General features: G+C 43.3%; 2 protein-coding genes across 3 annotated transcripts in view; one reads left to right on the forward strand and one right to left on the reverse strand.

The window, feature by feature from the left end:
* PSMB7 (proteasome 20S subunit beta 7) overlaps positions 1-352 on the forward strand; it is a 34,869-nt gene extending 34,517 nt beyond the window's left edge. Inside the window, exon 8 of the mRNA XM_056860214.1 lies at positions 129-352. Within this exon, the coding sequence (XP_056716192.1) occupies positions 129-240 (112 nt within the window). The 3' untranslated portion in view covers positions 241-352. The remainder of the gene's footprint in view (positions 1-128) is intronic.
* A 1,529-nt stretch (positions 353-1,881) lies between these two features.
* NEK6 (NIMA related kinase 6) overlaps positions 1,882-19,450 on the reverse strand; it is a 91,251-nt gene continuing 73,682 nt past the window's right edge. For both annotated transcript variants that reach the window (XM_056860212.1, XM_056860211.1), the window contains exons 8-10: positions 15,356-15,450; positions 6,964-7,077; positions 1,882-2,814 (exon numbers count right to left, since the gene is read on the reverse strand). In XM_056860212.1, the coding sequence (XP_056716190.1) occupies positions 2,704-2,814; positions 6,964-7,077; positions 15,356-15,450 (320 nt within the window). In that variant the 3' untranslated portion in view covers positions 1,882-2,703. The remainder of the gene's footprint in view (positions 2,815-6,963; positions 7,078-15,355; positions 15,451-19,450) is intronic.

A 19,450-nucleotide genomic window follows, 5' to 3' on the forward strand; every position in this document is an offset into this window, starting at 1 on the left:
ACATGGACTTCAGCTGCTGATTATATCCAGTTCCTGTATGAAGTGTGAATCAAGCATCCTTCTTTACTCAGTGGTTACTGGAGGTTTTCAAAGTAACTTTACCCAATGATGGTTTCTTCTTCCGACAGGCAAGGGAGATACAAGTGTGACAGAGGAACCACAGGCATTCTCACTGAGAAAGTTACTCTGCTGAATCTTGAAGTAATGGATGAAACAGTACAAACAATGGACACATCCTGATTTATTGAAAACTTTCAGGGCCTTGGAGTGGGCTAGGTGTATTGCTTTTATATTGACACACCTTTCTGTATTGCTGGGCTGTTCAGAATTAATAAACATCAGTGGGGAACTAGTTGAGAAGAAATGTTTATTCACACTGCACACATTTGAAGTGCCCCCTTCCACTGTGGTTCAGACATGTCTACTTAGATACTTGAAAGTGTTCAGCTGGCACTGAAAATTGGCCTAAATGTTCCACCCCCATGTATGTGAGTACTGCAGGAAAGTAATACAAAAATGTCAGGGGCCCAACCTATTCATAACACTTCAGTATGTGCAAGTCCTACAATACAGTCGGACACAGACCTTTCCTTCTGGAAGGCCTTCCTAAAAACTTCACCGAGATTAGCTATAGTATGGTGCAGTTAAATTGTGTGTGTGGGGGAAGATTGGTTGGTGCCTGGAGCACATTTCTAATCAAGAGGGGCATGTTAGTGACGAGGAGATGTGGTACCAGCTCTCAGCCCACCTTAGGTTCATAGGAGACTTGAGGCTGAAGTCTCCTTGCTTGTTCCAGAAGTATTTGAGTTTTGTTATCTTAAAGCTGTTTCCACAGTGTTTGACCTTGAATCATCACTGTTCAAATGTTCCAAAAAACAAGTGTGCAGGTTGAACAGCATTTTAACTTTGGCTTCAAGTCAATCCTTTTTGTAAGATACCACTGACTAGATAAAACCCAAAGACATGCAAATTATCAACTGCATGCCTCAACACTGAGTGCTGCTTTTCTTTTTACAAAGAAAACTGTTTATTGTCATTTAAATCTTATCTAAAAATGCAAAGTTGCAAAATTTTCTTTGGAAATACATTTACTTAAGCACTAAAAGATCTTAAGTAGCAAGAAAGATATATGTAATTCGAAACTCCCAACAGCCGGAGACTTATTCAGTGTCACACATAAAAACAACAATCCTCTCTGCTTGCTTTTAAAGAAAAAAGACCCTCCCCCCAGTTTGTAAGCAGCTCAGCACAGAATTACAGGTAGACGACTTCTGTAGAGCTAAAAATTTCCCGGCTCTCCAAAAGAGATCTAGACTGAACTTCTCTGTGGGCTATACATGCAACTTCACAGCAATTAAAGAGATTGATATTAACACCTTGGAGGATTACTTCAAAACTGTTTAGCAGTTGGCACTGCCCTTTTCCTTATAAAGGCAGGAAGTGAGTTGTAAAAACTCACTGAAAGTACGTGTAGCCATTTATCTCTAGGCAAAGTAGGATTTCCTTTGAGAATTCAGCCTAGCGGCCACACTCCATTCCTTGAAGAACTCTGATGTCACACCTCTAAATATTGTCTTTCAGACATTCTGGAGTGCAGCCCTATTCCTACTAGGCATTTCTACAAAATGAAGCATTTTCATGGACAGTGTATTAGTTTGGCTGATTTAAAAATACGTAAGAGAAAAATTTAAGTTAGCCATAACAAATTTCCTTCAAATCAGCTTGTTTAAAATATTCACATTTATAAATGAGTTTTCACAGTAAATAAGTGTGATATTGAGTTAAAATGAAAATTTTCTTTTAATGTTGCTTATTTCGTGCTCAATGTCATACCCCCTCCATTGTGATTAAAAACACTGCTTTAAAGTAGATGTGGGTGGCTGAAGTACCAGTGATTTTAACAAAAAGGTATCCCACCCCCCAACTTTTGCTTACAGTAACACTGGTCTTCGTGTAAGAATGGCTATTGAGATTCTCACAAGTTCTGTGCCAGTACAGGCAAGGAAAGTTACAAAAAAGCTTTGGTGTGAGGCAGACTCTGGAGTCATTCTCAGCTGCAGCCACATTAACGAATAAAATGCATTGCATAACAGCCATTTTAAAGTTTCAGTTAAAAATACCTTCAAAGGTGTTTCCCTTTCTCCATGTTCTATTTTTGCAAAGAAGGGAAGTATAAAAACTCCAGGCAGATACTTTTAAAAAATAAATGAACTAGAAACTGAATTTGCTATTAACCATTTGCAGAAGAGGCAAAGTAACAGTTATACAAAATTACACAAATGCTACTGAAATTCTTACATTAGTATAAAGTGATTTCACCAAAGGAATTATTTCAATATTTCACATTAGTTAAAATACAAGGGGTGTGTCAAATGCACAATGAGAAACCCTTGCTCTTAGTCTAGCCTAGATTACACACAACAGTTTTAAGAAAGGATCTTAAATTATCTACGTCTGTAACATGTTATTGGCTTTAAAAAGAATAACACACACTTGCAGCAGCCTCTCACAGCCTTCACTGAGAGCGTATCCACTCTGTGAGAACCCCTGCAAGTGGCCTGCAGAAATCATGAAGCGTCTTTCAATGAAGGCTCAACTCTCCCACTTGACTTTGGTGAGGCACCTCTTGGTTTCATTCTGAGACAGAAGGTTCAAGTAAGACTAAGCTGGGCTGGCTTTTTGTGGAGCACAATTGCTGACTCTTCAAGTGCTGGAGGTCCAAACATGCATCTGTTTTGCTAGCTGATGCACATAACCAATGTCAGGCCTTTGATCAGGATCTGGGTATATGCACATGCTGACCAGCTCCCGCAACTGCAAGGAGACAAAGGCACGTAAGACACTCTGCAAGGGTGAAAAGGACAAACAGATTTCCAGTCTTGGAAGCTCCCAATGTTAGAACTTTCCATTCTGTGAACAAACCATCCTGTGACCTAGTTTGAACATGACGCTGGTGTGCACCCAGTATTTTATCCATGCAGCATTGGTACCCATGCAATGACTGCTCAGGATATGGATCTCTAATTTGCTAAAGTTACACATAAGGCAGCCAAAATCTCAGTTTACATAATCTATTGTGTGGAAGATGTCACAGTCTGTTCTTACCCAGCAACCCCCTACACTGAAAACTAACTTTATGTACATACAATCAAAGTATTGATCCGAGAAAAGGGAGAGGCTGGTAGTTGATCATAAAATGAGTATGCTACCCCATTGCTACCCCACAGAACCTTGCAATGGAGACTACAGAAATATGCTAGAGACATGTGGCACAGATACAAGGTGGCCAGGCATGAAGTCTACAGAGCCAGGCTATGGCAGTGGAGGTTCGAATAATCCTTTCAAGAGCTCCTTCCTATACCAAGCTTGCTTTGGGGCCATTAGCCAGTTGAGAGAGCTGTGACCTTCTTGTTCACATCACTTTTGCTTGCATAATAAAGAAAGTACAGACGTGCTGCAACTCCCACCGCCCTAGCCTTTTTATTTTGTACTTGAAAGACTGGAGTTTTTAATTACACAGCCCCTGGAAGCAGCTTACACACCCTAAGGCACCGAGAGAAACAGCCATGAGCCTCTGATCTTCTCCCATCCTCCCAGTAGTAACAGAACCAATTATTTTAATGGTAATTAAAACCATGACCATCCCGCAATCGGAAGCAAGGAGGGCAGTTCCCTGCCTGCAGCTGGGTTGATTTTATATGGGTCCAGAGCACCAACTTTGCTTAACCGCATAGGTATGAATAGAGACACTGATCAGCTGCCTCCCAGTGTCCTCCAAGGGAGCCTTGATGCAGCTCCACTAGGGAGGGAGACAGCACTTGCCTAGAAGGTCTGAAGCACAGCTCTCCTGGCTCACTCTGCTTTCCGTCAGACTGCGTGACAGAAAGCAGCCTCCTGGGAGAGGTGGGCCACCTGCACTGTTGCCCCCTTGTACGCTTAGTCTGCCTCCCTCACACAAGGGTTACCCACTTGTGTGACGCCAAGAGCCCCAACCGGCAAATTCCAGGCCTAATTATCCCCGCATCTCACCTAGTTCAGTCAGTTGTGCTGGGCAAAACAACATGCTAAAGGATGGCATGTCCACTCCCCAAATGGCTTTTCCAGCAGGAACAGTGTATAGGAAAGGTTGAAGGAGCTGGGTAAGTTTAGCCTGAAGAGGAGAAGACTGAGAGGGGATATGATAACCATCTTCAAGTACTTGAAGGGCTGTCACATAGAGGAGGGTGCCGAGTTGTTTTCTGTTGCCTCAGAAGGTCAGACCAGAACCAACGGGTTGAAATTAAATCAAAAGAGTTTCCATCTAGACATTAGGAAGAATTTTCTAACAGAGTGGTTCCTCAGTGGAACAGGCTTCCTCGGGAAGTGGTAAACTCTCCTTCCCTGGAGGTTTTAAAGAAGAGGTTAGATGGCCATCTGTCAGCAATGCTGATTCTATAACCTTAAGCAGATGGTGAGAGGGAGGGCATCCTGGTCATCTTCTGGGCATGTAGTAGGGGTGTGGGGGAAGGGTAGTTGTAAATTTCCTGCATTGTGCAGGGGGTTGGACTAGATGACCCTGGTGGTCCCTTCCAACTCTCTGATTCTATGAAAGGAATTCTATGAAAGGTTGTGACATGACAACTACATGCATGAGGTATACCAGTATCAAGCATGCAAGTCATTGCTTTCCATGTAGTTTCATGCAGGAGCAGCTCATCCCATGATCTGATCCTGAGCTAGTGACCGACTCCTTGCATCCTGTTGCATGTAAAAAAGCACCATCTGGAAGGGAGTTCTCTGGGACCTGCCACTTTGGAGCTCTCCACCATCCTTCTCACCCTGAATTGCATCACTAGACGGCACACTCTTTAGCACTGCCAGAGGGAGGCAAACCGACAGTAATTGGAGAGACAGGAAACACATCTGTCAACTCACACTAATTCCTCCTGCCAGAAGGCAGATCCCGAAGAGCTGCAACAGCAGCCTGGCAAAGCAAAAGCGTTTTAGCCAAGCCTGACTTGGCCACAGAAACTTCTGGGAAGAAAGACTCACTTTCCAAACCAATGTAACTGTGCTTTGCAAGCCTACAAGTCACCACGAAAAGACTCAAGTTGTGTGGGTGGGTTAAGGCACCAGCCCTTCCGTATATCAAGAATCAATGGGGGTACCTGCGAGCCTGTCCAAAGCAGCAGCAGTGGCCACCACTGTAGCACAAGCATTCCAGTAAGAAAAGGGATTTATGCTGGGGGTCCGCTAATAAAAGCAGGAGGAGCCGGTTCAGGTCTCCCACTATGTACATATTCATTTAGAACAGTTCTAAGCCTACCTTTCACCCAGATTACTGGGATCCAACGTGGATGACAACAGTAAACTCACCACAACATAACACAATTCTAAGAAAAACAGAATGAACACAACCAGCAGAAAAACTTAAACATGAAATCCAAAAGAGACCAACGTCTTTAAAGACACCTGGAAGGCTCTTCTAGAGAGTTGTTTCACAAGTCCTTCAAAAACCCCAAGGATGCAGATCTTCTCATTTCCTCTGGGAGGCCCTTTCAAAACACCGGAGCAGCCACAGGAAAAAAAAAATACAAGTGGGCAGAACCTACCCTTGTGGGGTCAAATGACCAAAAGGCATTGCTGTGTTCAGTGATGGGCTCATACATGACAAGCAGGGCAGGATTACTTGAAACAGAACGTTGTTTGTTTTTTTTGGCCTCTTAAAGTATGGAAGAAGAACAAGCTGTTCAGCACTCCAAAGCCTCATCTAGTGACAGTTTGGTTCTCCCAGGCATTGTCCATGTGCAATGAAAGAAGCACGCCATGGTTTCTGAGGATGCCTTACCTGTAGCTCAAGGAGTCCCCCACAAACATCACTGTACAGGAGGGGTGCCACTAGCAGGGAAGTGTGTGGCTCAGTGCCAGAAAAAAGCAAGCAGATTTGGTAAGAGGCTGACTGGAGGCTTTGTGTAAGTCAGGCTGCCCTTGAGCATGATCCAAAACATTTCCCCCAGGAGACAAAGGCCTACTAGCTTCTCCCTAAGTGCAGGGTCTAAGTGCATCTTAGGGGTCTGCACTGTGCGTTCTGCAGTGGAAGTTTGTATATGTTGTGAATTCAGAGGCTGTTCACTTGGGTCTGAGGTGAGGATGAGGGGTGACAGTGAAGTATAAATGCAGTTTCTCTCCAGGGCTCTTACATATCTACTCTCAGTTCAGTTTTCATAGACAAGCTGTAACATTCCCACTTGTTCAGGTTTCCTTAAAATCTCATTCCACTCCTGTGGAAATCAGAATTGGACAGAAAAGGAACACCAATAAAACAGTATATAAGGAGCTGATAGGCATGCAACAAGTAGGTTTTCCTGCTCAGACTTACTTCAAATTCTAAAAGGATGCATAGGTAGCAGGAGAGAATGCAACCCACAGGCTTCTCTCTAGTACTCAACACATTAATTCTTAAGACATGACACTGACCAAACCATTAGGGACCAAATGAAGCAAACACAGGGAATGAAGCAAACACAAGGAGCTTTCTTGGAAGCATAATTCAGCAATAAGCAGCCAGCAGTAAAGACAAAGGCTGCACTTCAGCAGAGGCTGAATGCTGAATAGGCACAGCCACGCTGGATCGCATGCCTAAGCTGTCACGTAAACCAAGCCTTAAAAGCAGCCAGCCTGTTCCAATATCTCAGTACTGCTCTTCCTCCATCTATCATCACATCCAGTTTGCCCACTGCCTTATGGTATGTGCCTTAGAAGGGGTACATTTCCTCACTGCAGCTTTTGAAAGTGCAGCTTATAAACACCCATTTATTCCTCACTCTCAAAACAGCTTTGAGGAAGCAGCCATGATTTCTTTTAGGGCAGCTGCCTGTAGGGGACTGCAGTTTCATCCATCTGGGTGTGGGTTGTCCCTTCCTGAGACTCTCCATAGAGCACGTTCAGCAGCTCTGCCAAGTTGCCATTTTGAGAGTGACTCACCTTTTCAGAATAATGTTCAGCTGGAAGAGGTGGGTAATCGCACTGCTCTATCTTTTGGCAGAGAGAAAACAAGTTCATTTTATCACCATAGAAGGGACTCTGAAGAGCTGCCATCTGGAATGGAGGGGAAAATTGGAAGATGAGTAAAGGCAGGAGAACATCAGCTATCCATGATGATGCACCAATCACAGTTCACTTTTAGGCAGGCTTTGCAGAAGTGCTGAGCAACGCTGCAGACATTTTCTGGGCAACAAATGAGGTTTGCAAATCTCTGACATCTTCATGTGTAGCTCAGAGAGTGATGGAGATTATGACAATTCTCCCTCAGTGATTTCCCCAAAAACCGTTTAGGTAACAAACTTGTTGGATGTGCTAGTGTGGTGTAGTGGTTAAGAGTGGTGGTTTGGAGTGGTGGACTTTGATCTGGAGAACCGGGTTTGATTCCCCACTCCTCCGCATGAGCAGTGGATGCTAATCTCGTGGACTGGATTTGTTTCCCCACTCCTACACATGAAGCCAGCTGGGTGACCTTGGGCTAGTCACACTCTCTCAGTCCCACCTACCTCACAGGGTGTCTGTTGTGGGGAAGGGAAGGTTTGATTGTTCCTTAAGTGGTAGAGAAAGTTGGCATATAAAAACCAACTCCTCTTCTTCTTTCATTCACGTACGCAGCTACCAATGTAGATGACTTTGTCCATATAAACATCAACAGAACAGGCAACAAGGTACTGTGATGAAGAGCCTATTTCAAAATAGTCTGGTCAGCTAAAACCTGCTACCCTGTGGGAGGAACACCCACCTCTCCATCTTAGCCAAGCATACTGAGGGTTCCAGAAGTCAAACTGACCTTCAAAAGGAGGACGGCCATTTACCAAATTTTGTACAAGTGCAGAAGAGGCCAAGGTACATTTCAAGGACCTTTCCTGCCTTGGGTCTGGGAACTGACACTATCTCTTCCCCCAAAATGTGCTAAGCAGAGGCAGAAGGCCAGTCCCCACCACCACCACCCAGGAAAAAAGCCAACAAAACTTCCCCCCTTCCTATTTCCATCCAGCTCTAATAAGGTTTGTCTTCAAAGGAAATGCCGCAAGCAAGCAGCACAGAGGCTCCTAAGCAAGTGCCGTGTCCCCTCAGCAGGCAGCCCACATGGAGCCCCAGCTGCTTATTAATCCATAATGCTATTCAAGGGCTTCCTGTCACTCTCACTGTCACAAGCTGCCCCGCCACAATGAAGTAATCCTCCTCCTAATGAAGCGCTATTGGATAATTGTTGATATTATCAACTTTGGTTAGAAGATCTTTTAAAACCATTTTGCAGCAAGCTGTGGCAGATCGGCAAGCTTTTTTTTTATTATTAGCATTAGTGAAGCCAATGCTTTGCACTGCTATTTTAATCAGTTTGATAATTGTTAGTCTTTTGCTCATTATCATGCATGGGGAAAGCTTCTAAAGAAATTCTGCCTTTCTTCAGATGCTCCGCAAGCCCCCAACAGCATTTAAACAACAAGAAGATAGTCACTCCAAGGCAATTCTCTCACCCATTTTTATGGCTTAAAGAGATATTAGCAGCAACCTCTTAGCATTGGTGAGCAGATTAGGGATTTGGCCGTGAGGCAAAGGGCTTCTATTTCAACTTGTGGATAGTATGTGCTTGATGTAAGCCAGACTTAATACAAAAACTTGTTTTCCAGGGCTGTGATTTGAAAAATCATCCTGCATTTTTCTTAATACATTATTCCAGGTAAGGATGCAAAAAACAAGCACCCAAATAACCCCCCCCCAAACAACCACCCACAATTGCAAACTAAACAAAGCCAGTGTGGTGTAGTGGTTAAGAGCAGTGGTTTGGAGCAGTGGCGTCTGATCTGGAGAACCGGGTTTGATTCCCCACTCCTCCACATGAGCAGCGGAGGCTAATCTGGTGAACTGGATTCGTTTCCCCACTCCTACATACGAAACCAGCTGGGTGACCTTGGGCTAGTCACAGCTCTCTCAGCCTCACCTACCTCACAGGGCGTCTGTTGTGGGGAGGGGAAGGTGATTGTAAGCTGGTTTGATTCTGCCTTAAGTGGTAGAGAAAGTTGGCATATAAAAACTAACTCTCCTCCTCCTCCCTCCCAAACCAGACTGGTTCTACAGCCTCTCAGTCACACACAGCTCAGCTATTTGATGCCCCTTTGCTACAGGTCTAACCTAGCACATCTAACAAGTAAAATCTGTGCTCTGCCACTGAGCCAAAGGGCAGGACCTGATCAGAGATGTGCATTGTGAGGATCAAACCCACAGAAGTGGGCTACGCAACAAGCAGCCATCCTGGAAATAAAGTATCTAATTCTCATAATTGTGAGTGAACATCTGGGTTTTAAATTGTTAAATTATAAGGCTTATTACAGATTTTAAGGGAATTTTACTGATAACAATACCATATTTTTATTTTTACCAAACATCACGGAATGTTATACCGCTCAGATTTAAGCCGTCCTGAGCCCGAACTTGGTTGGGAAAGGGCAGGTTAAAAATCCACCAATAAATAAATAAATAAATAAGATGGCAAAATTTTCTAGTATGGCCTTCCATGTTGTCTACACTTTCCCATTTCTGTCCAGCTAATATCCAGCCTACATTAGAAAAGACACTGGGTAGGAGGCTACTGTCTGATGGGAATAGCCACAGTCCTGTGGTTGGAGGCACTCAAGAGCTCTTGTGAACAGCAGCTTCATCTGAGGTTTGCTTTTGACAACCAGATTAGAACAATTACAGGGCAATGCCCAGATCTTCCTCTGAAATTGACCTGGTCTAAAAAGTACAAATGCCTCTCTGCGTTTAAATTGATCGTCTTGTTAGAACTGCTAAAGCCACTGCTTGCAGCTATTTTCAGAAACGGGAAAACTTATTTTTATCTCCTACAAGTTATCCGGATAACAGATCTCCAAGAGATGGTGACAGCTTCCCACTATTATGATAAGGTTTAATATAAATCAATGTGAGTTTGTAAGTGTCAGGCCCAGGTGACATTATCTGACATTACACACTTTACCCCATCCACACCCCACCCAATAACACTAGTGAATTCCAACTGACACAGGCGTTTCTAGGCAATCGGGAGACAAAAATCCCTCCAACTTATCTGCACAGTAAGGAAGAATGCTATGGAAATCAACTTACAGCCAGCCAATCATTGCTTTCCCCACTTTTAACAAAGCAAGAAAGAGAACAGAGTGCTGGCATTGACATCTTCTGTGGAATTCAGCAAGGGGGGGGAGATATGGGATGTTAATTCACACCTCATTAGTGAGATGTGAATAGGTAGGGATTACCATCCATTACCACTGAGCAGTTGTGTTCACACTTTGACTGAGCCCAAGAAGGAGAGTGTTTGCTCAGGGGCAGGCCACATGTGTGAACAAGCCTCCCTGGCATGGCATTCACAGATTAGCTCATCTATGCAAAACTGAAAGCACACCGCAAGCCCAGAATTGCAGCAGACCAAGCAGCGACAGGAAGAATACCCTTGCTGGCTGGCCTAAATATGGCACAGGAAAAGAACCTAACCAGACTGCTCCAATTCCAGATGAAAGACCATCGTTTGTGGCAGGTAATGTGGAAAAATCCTAACTACATTCTTAGGGGTTTATTCACCACCTGATGCTGGCTCAGAAAGAGATAATGGAAAGCACCTTTTAGGCCCACCAAGAGCTGACATGCAAACCAAATATTTATTTCCTTAATTTATACCCTGCCTTTTGCCCCAATGGGGAACGGCATACATCATTCTCCTCTCCTACAGCAGTGTGCGGCAACTGTGAAAAAGGCAAATTCCATGCTGGCCATAATTAGATGAGGAATAGAGAATAAAACTGCTGCTATCATACTGCCCTTGTACAAATCTGTGGTGAGACCACACTTGGAATACTGTGTACAGTTCTGGTCACAACACCTAAAAAAGGATATTGCAGAGATTGAGAAGGTGCAGAAAAGAGCAACCAAAATGATCAGGGGACTAGAGCAACTGTCCTATGAGGAACACTTAAAATGCTTAGGACTGTTTAGCTTGGAAAGAAGGTGGTTAGGGAAAACATGATACAGGTCTATAAAATTATGCATGGCATGGAGAGAGTGGACAGAGAGAAGCTTTTCTCCCTCTCTCATAATACTATAACACAGGGTCATCTGCTGAAGCTGGAGGGTGAGAGATTCAAAACAGATAAAAGGAAGTATTTCTTCACACAACACAAAGTTAAATTGTGGAACTATTATGCACATACATTTTATATGGGAGACATATACAGCCCAGTATAACAACTCATAGACAATCTAACCAGATTTTGGTATAATTGGAAATATACTATACAACCTATATACATGCCTGGTCTGACATATAATTGTCTGTATATGTTTATATATCTGTAAATATGTGTGTATGTTTTACATGGGTTTCAACTGACCACTGAGGAAGGGCAAATAGGCTGAAACACATCTTGCATGTGGTTATAGTATATGAACCTTAGGAAATGCCATTGTGCTGTTTTAACTATTTTTAAAAATAATTTTTATATTGACATAGCGCCTTAAATAAATTATATTTTCACTATCAACTTAGTTTATTTATCCCACCCAACCTTGGGTACCCAGACAGCTACTGGGAGGACAGCAAGCCTGACAAAGGGGGTTAGGTAAGCCACTGGCTCAGTAATCAACACAGCAAAGGTGCACAACCTGATTAAAGTGTAAATAAAGGCTTATTCAGAAACTAACATACTTGATAGTAAAGAGGGGAGAGAGAGAGTGTGTCCTAACCATATGACCAGCTGAGAGAGAGCACAAGAGTAAGATTGGAACTTCCTATAAGTAGGAGGAGATTGCCCTAACAGTAGCAGTCTGCAGAGAGACTACAAATGACACTTAGCTAGAGAGAAGGTGCTGACCTCACTATCCTAACTGTCCTCTTGCTGCCCCCTGCAGGGTCTTCTTTTCTTCTTTGTACACCAGACATTGCCTCTTCCAACACGGGCTTCTACTCCTGAGCACTTATCTCCAGTCACGGAACACCCTAGCTCCCCTGACTAAGACAAGAACTAATCCGCCTCTCTTTCCATCCATTCCTAATAACTATTGCAGTATTTCATCAATGAAGTGTCCCCAAATGCCTGGGGGGGGGAGTTGCGTGGAAAACAAAAACATTCCCATTTTCTCCAGTCTTTCCTTCCTTCCTTCTAACATGATACCACCTGGCTTGTGGGAGTGTCAGCTGGCCTCCTGGCAACCCACAACTGAAAACCTTACTTTGAGGTGCTTTCTTCCCTCTACTCAGGTCTAGACACAGCTCCCCCCAACCTATCAGGGAGCAGACCTCAGCAAAGCCCTGCTGATGCTTGCCTAGAGACAGCACAGACCAAGTTGTATCCCTCACAAAGGTTCTCCCAAGACAGCTCCTCAGCTGTTAGCTGAAGCTCATGATATGCCACTTGCTTTTGCTGCAGTGTCCTCCTGCTGGGAGGGAACTGGATTAGTTGCTTGTGTGTGTGAGGGTCTCACTGCTCCCAGGCCAACTTCTGCTAAGACCCAGGACCAGTCTGCTCAGCAGCAAACTAAATAGGCTTCTTAGGTGGTCTTTACTCTGCAATACACAGATGCTCCCTGGGAAAAACGGAGAGGAAAGTGCATCCTGGGCGGCTGCATCCACGCTCTGAGGGCCAGTGACTGGAAGGGAACTCTGTAACTTGCTTACGTTACCCATCTGTTTCTAGGAGGAGGCTTGCTACCCGCTGTGGCCTGAAGGCCAGGGTGATGGAGCTTGCACAAGACAAGCAGAGGGCTATTAGAGTCATGCTGCGCTGCTCTCCCAAGGGCTGCTTAAGCCCTGCAGCAGCAGCTCATTGATTTTATTTATTGACTTCCTGGCAACCATATTTCTCTCTCTCTCTATGCACCCTGCACACAGTGCTTTTGCACACTGCCAACAAATTAATCAGCACCTATTGAACAGCTGTATGATTCAGGCCCGAAATCCTAACAAAAGCACATTGTCTTGTTAAACAAGTCTCTCTCGCCAGGTAAGAGACTCCCTCTCCACTCCAGCAACACACCCCAAGAAGCCCCCTCCTTATGCACTCAAAGGTTTAGGGGGTTACTCTCCTCAAACCCCAGCACAAAATGAATGGTGTCTTGCTCTGATTTGAGTAAGCAGCTGTTTGTCCTTCACCGCCCCAAAAAAGACAGGGGAAAGCTGAAAGTGTCTCTTTAACAAAACCCTGCAAATTATTTGTGTTGAAATCAGACAAATAATAAATAGCAAAAATATTGGGCCTTCAAAGCCATTAGTAGGCTACCTTGGCTGACAACTGCAGGCAGCTCTTTAGGAGACTTTCCACCAAGCCCCCACATTTAAAAAGAACCTCAGTTAAGCAAAGGTAGTGCTGAAGAGCAAACTGGAAGAACAGCCCTGATTCCTTCATCTGCAATTACTCACAGGCACATCCATCCTTGCCCTCAGTTCACAGCCCAACACAAGCTCAGTTCTCTCAACAGCCCAGGCTCTTGAACCAAAATCACAAAGCGCCTAGTTAAAATAAATTTCCTCCAACTGGTATATTCAACACAGTGTCTTACACACCATTCAGATTACAGATCTTTGTTTCAAATCATTATACTTTTACAAACATTGGACCCACAAGGATGTGCGGGGGCATCTTATTTTCCCCTCCCCCACACTTTCCTTTTCCTGGCAGTCCCCACAGCTTCTCCCCCTTTCCTGCTTCCTTCTCTCCTTGCCGCCACCAGCCAACCTACCTTTACCTGTCCCCATCTTCAGCTTTCCCACCTTCCCTCTCCCTAGCAGCCTCTACCTGGGAAAACTATGGCTCAGTTGTGTAATGCCTGCTGCTGGGCCGGACCCAGTTTTGCTGTGGGGAACCTGTAAGGACTTGTAGGGGTCAGCTCACTTTCCCCTGTATTTCCCTCCCCACAGCAGTTCTACTTTCCGTCCATTTCCCTCTATTTTATCCTCACAATAAACCTGTGAGGTGAGACTGAGGGTGAGTACCAGGCTCAAGGTTACCCAACAAGCTTCCATAACAGAGAGGGGTATGAACCTGGGTCTCCCCCACCCTAGTCTGAAACTGTAACCATTACACCACACTGGCTTTCATGGAGTGGCTGCTGATGAACAGTAGCAAGCAGCTGTGTCCGGGTGAGTTATGCAAGAGATGGTAGCAAGTTGCCTGGTGGTTGCTGCTGGGCATGGCTGCAATCAGTCCTCCCTCAAACATCAGAACAACCCTGGAAAGGGCCCTGCCCCTCCCCACTCCCTTTTACTCACAGAAATCAAGGCTTGAATGCTGGCAATTCTGTTGTGGTTGCCTAGCAATGGCCACTGAAGGCATTTGTTTCTTAAAGCTACAGGTGCTGCTTCTATTATTTTGGAGGGGTTAACTCCCCTCCTTTTTTCAAGAATTCAGATTTTCCTACAAACTTGGGGTGTGTTTCAGGTTTATAGAAATATCTGTCTTGTCTGTTCATGGCTCCAGTTTTCAGATTTAAGGATCCACACATTTAGCCATGGTGAGAACATACTGATAGTGGCCGTATGGTTCAAACATAATTTTAAAAATAATCTATGAAATAAGCTAAAGGCTGTTGATGGAACATTTGTTTTATTAAAAGCACTTTGAAGCTATGAACTAAGAGATTTAAATGCTTCAACATTGTCAAAGTTACCATTTAGAATACACAATTCCAGAATTCAACAGGTATTCGATCTCAGAAACTAAGAAGGGTCGGCCCTGGTTAGTACTTGGATGGGAGAACACCATGGAACTCCAAGGCTGCTACGCAGAGGCAGGCAATAGCAAACCACCTCTGAACATCTCTTGCCTTGAGAACCCTACAGGGTCGCCATAAGTCAGCTATGACTTTACAGCACTTTCCATCACCTCATTAAAACAATTTGACTTCATCCTTACTTTCTTTTGCCAAGAACCTCTGATCCAAGACTGCAAAAATCCTGGGAATTGCTTGGCCACCTAAAAACTAGACATTCTTTTCACATATACGTTCCTTGAACACTCTGTGTGTGTGTCTGTGTGTAAAGTGCTGTCAAGTCGCAGCCGAATTATGGCGACCCCTTTTGGGGTTTTCATGGCAAGAGACTAACAGAGGTGGTTTACCAGTGCCTTTCTCTGCACAGCAACCTGGTATTCCTTGGTGGTCTCCCATCCAAATACTAACCAGGGCTGACCCTGCTTAGCTTCTGAGATCTGACGAGATCAGGCTAGCCTATTAACTTAATAATCAAAACTATATACAATTAAATCTTTTTTGTCTAATTCATTCCATTTTAATTCATTTATATCTTTCCATACTGTACATGAATACTAAAGCAAGATATACGTACCTCATACAATAAACAGCCCAAGGACCAGATATCCGATTTAAAGTTATAGCCATTTTCGTGAATTCTTTCTGGGGACATATAGTAGGGTGTTCCTACTGTAAGACAGAAGCCAAAAATAAAAACCAAAAAAGGAATTACCTTCCAGGACAAGGCAAGGACTTATCTTTGAAAAGGTCAACAGAACTTCAAAAGCTCAACGCAGTACTTATTAGAAAGAAATGCTCAAAGGACAATTTGTACTCAAGCCAAAGAATCACAGGCTGGAGGAGGAATACAATCACTATGATCCAGAAACTAGAAATCAGCAAATCAAAGAGAATATGAAGGTATTAACACAATGTATATTCTGAGAAACATTTTGTCCATCAGTCTCATGTCCACAGAGAACACTTTTTTTTGGGGGGGGGGCACATTCAGTGTGGAAAGTTGATTGCCGTCGTTGTCACTAACATAAGAGCTCTTCAACAGCCCATTAAAGCAAAGACAATACTCATTAATCTAAATCCAAGGTTGTTTTTAGTTCCATGTTCAGTTATTCTGCTGCCCAAAGAAACATAATTGCATTTATAGTAAGTTACTGCTAAGATCATTAACCATGGCTCAGACTCTTATTTGTGCTGTATTTCAAACCCACCCACCATTTAGCTGCACAGTGACCAGGATTAGATGTTGGATTGTGGGTTTTTTTTTAATGTATTTTTATGCTTAGTGTTTGGTTTACATTGTAAGCCACTTTGAGCTCTGTATGGTAGAAAGGCGGCTAATAAACGTTTTAGATAAATAAACAGGATTTCAGTAGCAGAGACCAGACTAGAGTAGTATTAAGCATAGGACCTCCCAAGTCAAACTGTTGTCTCTTAAAGCAGGAAAAATCCTTCCACTTCAGGTAAACCTTAACAGTTTGGGTCAGCTCATCCTTGTAACATGACAGGTCAACCAGAGAGCCCTAAAACCTGATTTAGCAAGAGGAACACCATGAGTTGCTCAAGACCTCAAACACTGCACCTGCTAAAGTAGTGCAATCTCCACATTCAACCACAAAATAAAACTGAAGGGCTGTCATATAGAGGAGGGTGCCGAGTTGTTTTCTGTTGCCCCAGAAGGTCGGACCAGAACAGGTTGAAATTAAATCAAAAGAGTTTCCATCGAGACATTAGGAAGAATTTTCTAACAGTTAGAGCGGTTCCTCAGTGGAACAGGCTTCCTCGGGAGGTGGTAAGCTCTCCTTCCTTGGAGGTTTTTAAGAAGAGGTTAGATGGCCATCTGTCAGCAATGCTGATTCTATGACCTTAAGCAGATGATGAGAGGGAGGGCATCTTGGCCATCTTCTGAGCATGGAGTAGGGGTCACTGGTGGTGTAGGGGGGAGGTAGTTGTGAATTTCCTGCATTGTGAAGGGGGTTGGACTAGATGACCCTGGTGGTCCCTTCCAACTCTATGATTCTATGAATCTAGAATACAAAGGAGGAATCAAGTATCCATTGCCAAGCTCTGACATATTATGATAATACAGAAAGAAGAGCTTCCTACAGATCCTCTCCAACCTGTTCTTGATCTCCGGCAATTATTCATTTACTGGCCCTGAACTTCATCCACCAGTTGCAGAAGTGTGCAAACTGGGCCAAAAAAGGAGACTCACCCATTGTAAGCGAGTGAACAGCAACCTTCAATAAAAGTGCTTGTCTCCTTTTCTTCCTCCCATGCCCACACCATCACCGAAAAGAAGTCAAAACCCTCAACCCTCATGTTTACTAACTATGACACACCCTCAAACCAGGACTGACCTGATTCTGTTGGCACTTCTTTGATGGATCATGAAAAGCCATGGTTGGTTTTAAAAGAAATGGGTATGCCACAACATTCAATTGTTTTGATGTGCAAACTATACTACTCCAGACAAGGGGCTATTGTTGGACACAATATGGAGAAACAGAATGGTTTCCAATTGGCAAAAGTGTCTGACAAGGATATTTTTTTTATCTCCCTGTCTGTTCAATCCATGTGCAGAACATATCATAAGAAAAGCTGGATAAGATTTAGATAAAGGTGGAGTGAAAACTGGTGGAAGGAACATTAACAATTTAAGATATGCATGCACATGACACCATATTACTGGCAGAAAATAGTGAAGACTTGAAACAACTACTGATGAAGGTTAAAGCAGAAAGCGCCAAAGCAGGATTATAGCTAAACATCAGGAAGTCAAAAATAATGACCACTGAGGAAATGCACAGCTTTAAGATTGATGATGAAGAAACTGAAACTGTTAACGATTTTTGATTCCTTGGCTCAATCATCAACCAAAAGGGAGACTACAAACAAGAATTCAGGAGTTTGAGATTGGGCGGGCATCCATGAAGGAGCTAGAAAAGATCCTTAAATGTAAGGATGTGGTGCTGGCAACCAAGATCAAGATAATTGATATTATAGTATTCCCCATTACTGTGTATGGGTGTGAAAGTTGGACAACAAAGAAAGCTGTCAGGAAGAATGTTGATTCCTTTGAAATGTGATATTGGAGGAGAGTTTTATGAATACCGTGGACTGCCAAATCAAATCAAGCCTGAACTCTCCCTGGGAGCTAATTGAACAAACTGAGGTTATTGTACTTAGGTCACATTATGAGAAGACAAGAGTCACTTGCAGGGAATAATGCTAGGAAAAGTTGAAGGTAGTAGGAAAAGAGGAAGACACAACATAAGATGGATTGACTCTATAAAGGAAGTCACAACCCTCAGTTTGCAAGGCCTGAGCGAGGCTGCTAAAGAGAGGACATTTTGGAAGTCATTAATTCATAGGGTGGCCATATGTTGGAAGTGACTTGACAGCCCTTAACACATTAAGGCAAAGGGTAGAAAGTTAGACTTGCCTTTTACAACTCTTTATTCAAAATAATACTGTCATTGACATAACTCCCGAAAAAGGCCTTTGAACAAAGCGGAATGACAGAGTTTATTACATAGATGAGCATGTCATACTTCTTGATTTCTGTGCATTAAATTGTGCTATCACATTAAGTAGGTCTATGGAACTGTCTTTGCCTCCCCCAACCCAACCAAGTGTACCTTGCACATTTACCTATTATTATTGTGGTGTTGTCAGCAAATGGATGAACAGACAGAAATCTGGGAGGGAGGGAGGGAGGGAGGGAGAGAGGGGGAGGGAGGGAGAGAGAGAAAGAGAGAGAGAAAAGAAAAGAAAAGAAAAGAAAAGAAAAGAAAGAAGCATTAATGTTAAAATCAGGACCAGGACAAAAGACTGACAAGCCCAATTGTCTTTATGGTCTGTCCATAAGATTCCTATTAAGTGCGAATCACTTGTAATGAGCATCTTCTAGGAAAGTGCACAAGACTTCCAATTTAATCAGCCAGACCTCAGAAACGCATTACATCAGCCAATTTGACAAGATAGGCTAATCGGAGACTATTAACCAGAAAGTTTCTTTGGCATTTGCCCAGCAGAGAAGACACAATACTGGGGATGAAAGAACAGCCTATGAAGTAAGGCAGGTTGAAGCTGGAGAGGTGTGAGTTCTGGGCTGCTGAATTTCACTTACAGAACACCAGGCTAACTGCCTGTTTCAGGCACAACTCGTGGTTTAAAGCTCTTTGCATGCTGGTGCTGCTCAATTTGCTTTCTGGGGCAAACACCATTGTACTAGAAACTTTATCATCACTCTTTCCAAGTTGGAAGAAGAGCAAAACCCAACTCATAATTTTTACAGCTCAATCTTCTGATCATGGGCACCAAGTCACTATATATGGAAGCTGGCTCTTTACAATTTAAGCATGTTCAGAAGATGGCATGATATTTACTATGGTGGTTGATACCGGGGGTACCCTGCACGGAGGAAAAAAGAATTCATATTTGTTCAAAGGTTTAATGTAATAATAGAAAACAACTGTAGAAGACAAATTTTTAATTGCATGGTTGACTGCTACGGATTTATGCATGACTATGCTAATTTTCAAACAGTTCTATGAATCTTTAATTATTTTTATACCCATTACTTTTCTAATTTGCTTTCATGTGTCAGTTTTCATGTTTATTATTGAAGAAGAAGAAGAAGAGTTGGTTTTTATATGCTGACTTTCTC

The sequence above is a fragment of the Euleptes europaea genome, chromosome 14 (genome assembly GCF_029931775.1).
Source record: "Euleptes europaea isolate rEulEur1 chromosome 14, rEulEur1.hap1, whole genome shotgun sequence".
NCBI classification, from domain to species: domain Eukaryota; kingdom Metazoa; phylum Chordata; class Lepidosauria; order Squamata; family Sphaerodactylidae; genus Euleptes; species Euleptes europaea.